At 42.5% G+C, this 3,949-nt stretch overlaps 1 protein-coding gene across 1 annotated transcript in view; it reads right to left on the bottom strand.

The window, feature by feature from the left end:
- Positions 1-3,179, bottom strand: part of LOC128374139 (POU domain, class 2, transcription factor 2) — a 69,293-nt gene extending 66,114 nt beyond the window's left edge. Inside the window, exon 1 of the mRNA XM_053334403.1 lies at positions 3,080-3,179. Within this exon, the coding sequence (XP_053190378.1) occupies positions 3,080-3,179 (100 nt within the window). The remainder of the gene's footprint in view (positions 1-3,079) is intronic.
- Positions 3,180-3,949: the final 770 nt, after the last annotated feature.

Raw genomic sequence — 3,949 nt, 5'->3', positions numbered from 1 at the left:
CTCCATCTTTGCTCACACTAACGCAAACACACCCTCGGACGTGCACACACTACACACTTACAGGTGCAGGCAATCGTACAGATGCACACCTTGGTCAAAAGGCGCAGATCAGAGGGAGACAGAATTGTGGGTAACAGACTTAGCTAAAGTGGCTTATGGGGCCCGGCCAAACCACACCAGGCAAATCCAATTCAACAACCTCCTTGTCCATAGGGAACGAGACACAGACAGAGAGAGAGAGAGAGAGGGAGAGAGAGAGAGGGAGAGAGAGAGAGAGAGAGAGGAAGAGAGAGAGAGGAAGAGAGGAGTTTGCATTTTACTGAAAAGGCTTTCGTGTCGAGTGAATACTTCACAGAAATGAGAGAGAGAATGAGAAACAGAAGGATCCCCGAGTTTCTTTCTCTCTCCAGAGATTAAGGATGAAAGACGAAAGAAAAGAGGAGGAGAAAAAAACTGACGAGGGGGAAAGGAGGGATGAGTGTTGGCCTTTGCTCTCCTGCGCCACTTATTTCTCTCGTGTGTATTGGCTGCTTATCACACCAACATGTTTAAATAAAAGAAAACAAAAAGGAAAAAAAGAAAAAAAAAGAAAAACCAGGCCGTTCAGACACTTTGACCCCTTTCATTTTCTCACACGAGGGGAGTCAGACGAGACCTACCGGCTCACTTACACCCTCATTCATTCTTTTTTTTTCACCTATTTTACTCCTTTGTTCAATCGTTTACATCCTTAATTATTCATCAATTTATTCACTCATGCTAATTTATTCATTCTTTAAACTGTGCAATGTCCTTTAAATGTTTGATCTCTTTATTAATTATTCGTCATCTGCTCAATCATTAATTAATGGATTCATTCTTTCACTCTCACTCCGTTACTGTTTTCGTTCATTTGCTTTTATTCATTCCAATCCAATTCACTGATTTTTTTTTTCTTCCGCCTTTTTTTTCATCTGCTCATTTGTTGACTGATACTCTCACCTTCTCCCTTCATTCCTTATTCATTTATGCACTCGCTCATTCAGTTATTCATTCAATCATTCATTCACACCCTCGCGCCCTGCCTCCAACCTCCTCCTCCTCTTCTTCTTCCTTCTTCTCCTCTCATATCGTGTCTTTTACTTTAATTTCTTAAAGGCATACCAGGCCAACATAGAAAGTGACCCCCCCCACCCCACCCCCCCACACACAACCAGAAGCTGGTGGTTATATGTCGCCTGTCAAAACCTCCAGAAGCAGCTCTCATTAAAACCTCAACCGTTTTTCTCCTTCTGACACCTACTTAAGGTGATAGCCTGGATTACCCCAGCCTGGCTCGGCACGGCTCGGCATGCATGCTCACCCCCCACCACCCCCCTCCCCCCTTTGCCCCTCCACCCACCACCACCACCACTACCCCACCACCACCATATCTGTCATTTGAAATTTCCGCCTGGATGGATAGAGGCGGAGGGGAACGGGGGACATGGAGAGCCACCACCAGCACTATCATCCTCCAGGAACCCCACTTTTCACATAAACACGTACACACACACACACACAAACACACACATTCGTAAGATTCGGGTTGAAAAAATGACCCAAAAGTCACAACCCTGACTTTTTAAAAAACTCCCACAGGTGAGACAACCAGGTAAAATAAAAACCTGATGAACTTTGACCTCTAGCAGGCGTTCATCATTTTTTGGTACATTAACTGCATCCTTATAATAAATTGAATGACACCATCTTGTACAAATATCACCGTTAAGCTCCGAGTCCCTTCTTAGTGATATAATAGGAACATTATAGTGATAGCAAAGGAGAGGAAAAAACTACGCTGCCATTATTGATCACACTGCAAGACACTAAAGGAGTATTATAGCAATTATAGGGTATTAAAGCAAAGCATAAAGACATGATAAGGTCATTGTAGTAAGTAACTATTGATTGACAAACGCTGTGAATCCCTTCAGTGATAAGCCAATTATAGGAATATTACAGTCATGGCACAACAGAATAAAGGTAAGTCCCTTAATGAATACTAGAGGATATGTATTGTGTCTACTAAAGAAATTGAATCATTTTAATTTCAGTCTCAATCTCTTAGAATAAGCCACTCTTTCTTTAGGTGGGTGTGGGGTGGGGGGGGAGTTTCCATCTCACATCCGCCAGCGAAAAGCTAAAGTTTCTCCCTCAGCCAACTTGACACTACTTCCCGTTCATCCAATGTGGTCCCCGTCAGAGATCAATAACCTCTGATCGATAGATGACCATGAATATTCCCTCCTAACCTGACCGAGAGAAGAGACTGAAGGAGAGGAGAAGAGAGGAGAGGAGAGGAGAGGAGGCAGATGGTATGGAGGGTTGAGATGGATGGATTGCTATGAATGGAAGAAAAAAAAAAGGGGGAAAAATGAGGAGAGTGGCGCCTCTCTGAGACTGTGATGGATGCTAATGAGCTATGTATTCAGAGATCCAATTTGTGAGTGTGTGTAACCAAGTAAGTATTTAATTCAACTATTTATTTTTGGTGGGAAAATAATACAGTTAATTTCTTTTCTTTTTTTGGTGGGAGAATTATGCAACAAAAAAATAAATAAATACACCTCCTGGTTATGATATTTCCTCTTCATTATATTTGAATGCTATAATTACACTGACTGGAAGAAACTGATCACTGATGCAAAAAACTAAAATCACTGTTAATTCATAATTCAGGAGACTAGTTGATCTGAATTTAACACAACTTAAATGAACTCTAGGCAGGATTTATTTCACTCTATGAGACATGAAATAGCTTATTATGGTGTTTATTATGTAAAGCTATAAAATAACTTTCATATATGTAGAAAAAAAGCTTATATGTTGCAGTTGTGTGTTCAGTCATATTAAGTAAAATCCATTTCATTGTACAAACACTGGACTGTTATTATAGTGGAGTAAATGTAAAAGTTAAGACAACCAGCTTTTGCATATAATCGCAGTTTAATTAAACCCAGGTTTGATATCAACAGATTAAAACTAATGATATGGGGTATTGTTCTTTTGTGTAGGTGCACACTGGAGGAAAACAGGACCGGAGGAAAAGGCGTCTTACCGGGGCTGGACCGCTGAGCCAGCGAGGACTTGAGTCTCCAGGCGCTGAAGTCGGACGCTGTTCTCTGAAAGACGAAGGGGACCGGCAGGGGGACAAACATGGTCCTCTGTCGACCTGGGGGTCGTTGTTGTTGTTGTTTCTTTTTTTTTCTTCTTTAGTTAAGTCTCACTTTCCTTTTCTTATCCGTCGTCCTTCTTTGGCCTTTCTTCGTAACGCTTTCCAGGTTTATGGACAGCCGTTTCTAAAGAGGTGGTTTGGGTGGGAGACTCGATATTTGGCTCTCTCTTCCTTGGATCCAGACTCAGCTGATTCACATTTCTCTGTTTTTTCTCTCAGATGGATGTTATAGTCACCTACTTGTGTCTTCTCGGGAGTCCGGAACACACACACTCACACACACACACACACGCACACACTCACGTACACACAGCGATGTACGGGGCGAAAACTGTTTGGCTTTTTTTTTTTTTTGGGATGAAGAAACAAAAGCTACCAGTGGTTATCCATGCAGGCTGACAGTGGTTTTCAGGTGACTGGACAGTAGATGAGACCTGTTATCATCCATATGAAAACTAGTGCAGCTCCTCTCTCAGCTGCTCTCCGCTGGATGCAACACAGACAACATTAGACTCCATTTATTGTGTCCAGACAGCTGTGCGTAAAAGCTCGCGGTGGCTCTCTCCGTCTCTGTCTCTCCTCGTCCTCGCTCGGGTTTGCTTTGGTTTAGCTTGGGCAAAGATAGATTTCTCCTCCTGCGCTGTCATGAAAAAAAAAAGTCTCAAACACACTGTCCACCGGCGAATCCTCGGATTGGAGATGTGGTTAAAACTGTCCGTGCGAGAACGGAGTTGCTCTTTTTGGTTCTCGGAA

Source organism: Scomber japonicus, chromosome 15 (genome assembly GCF_027409825.1).
Source record: "Scomber japonicus isolate fScoJap1 chromosome 15, fScoJap1.pri, whole genome shotgun sequence".
Classification (NCBI taxonomy): domain Eukaryota; kingdom Metazoa; phylum Chordata; class Actinopteri; order Scombriformes; family Scombridae; genus Scomber; species Scomber japonicus.
Note: the sequence above shows the minus strand (reverse complement) of the source record. Positions and strands in the feature narration are given on the sequence as shown.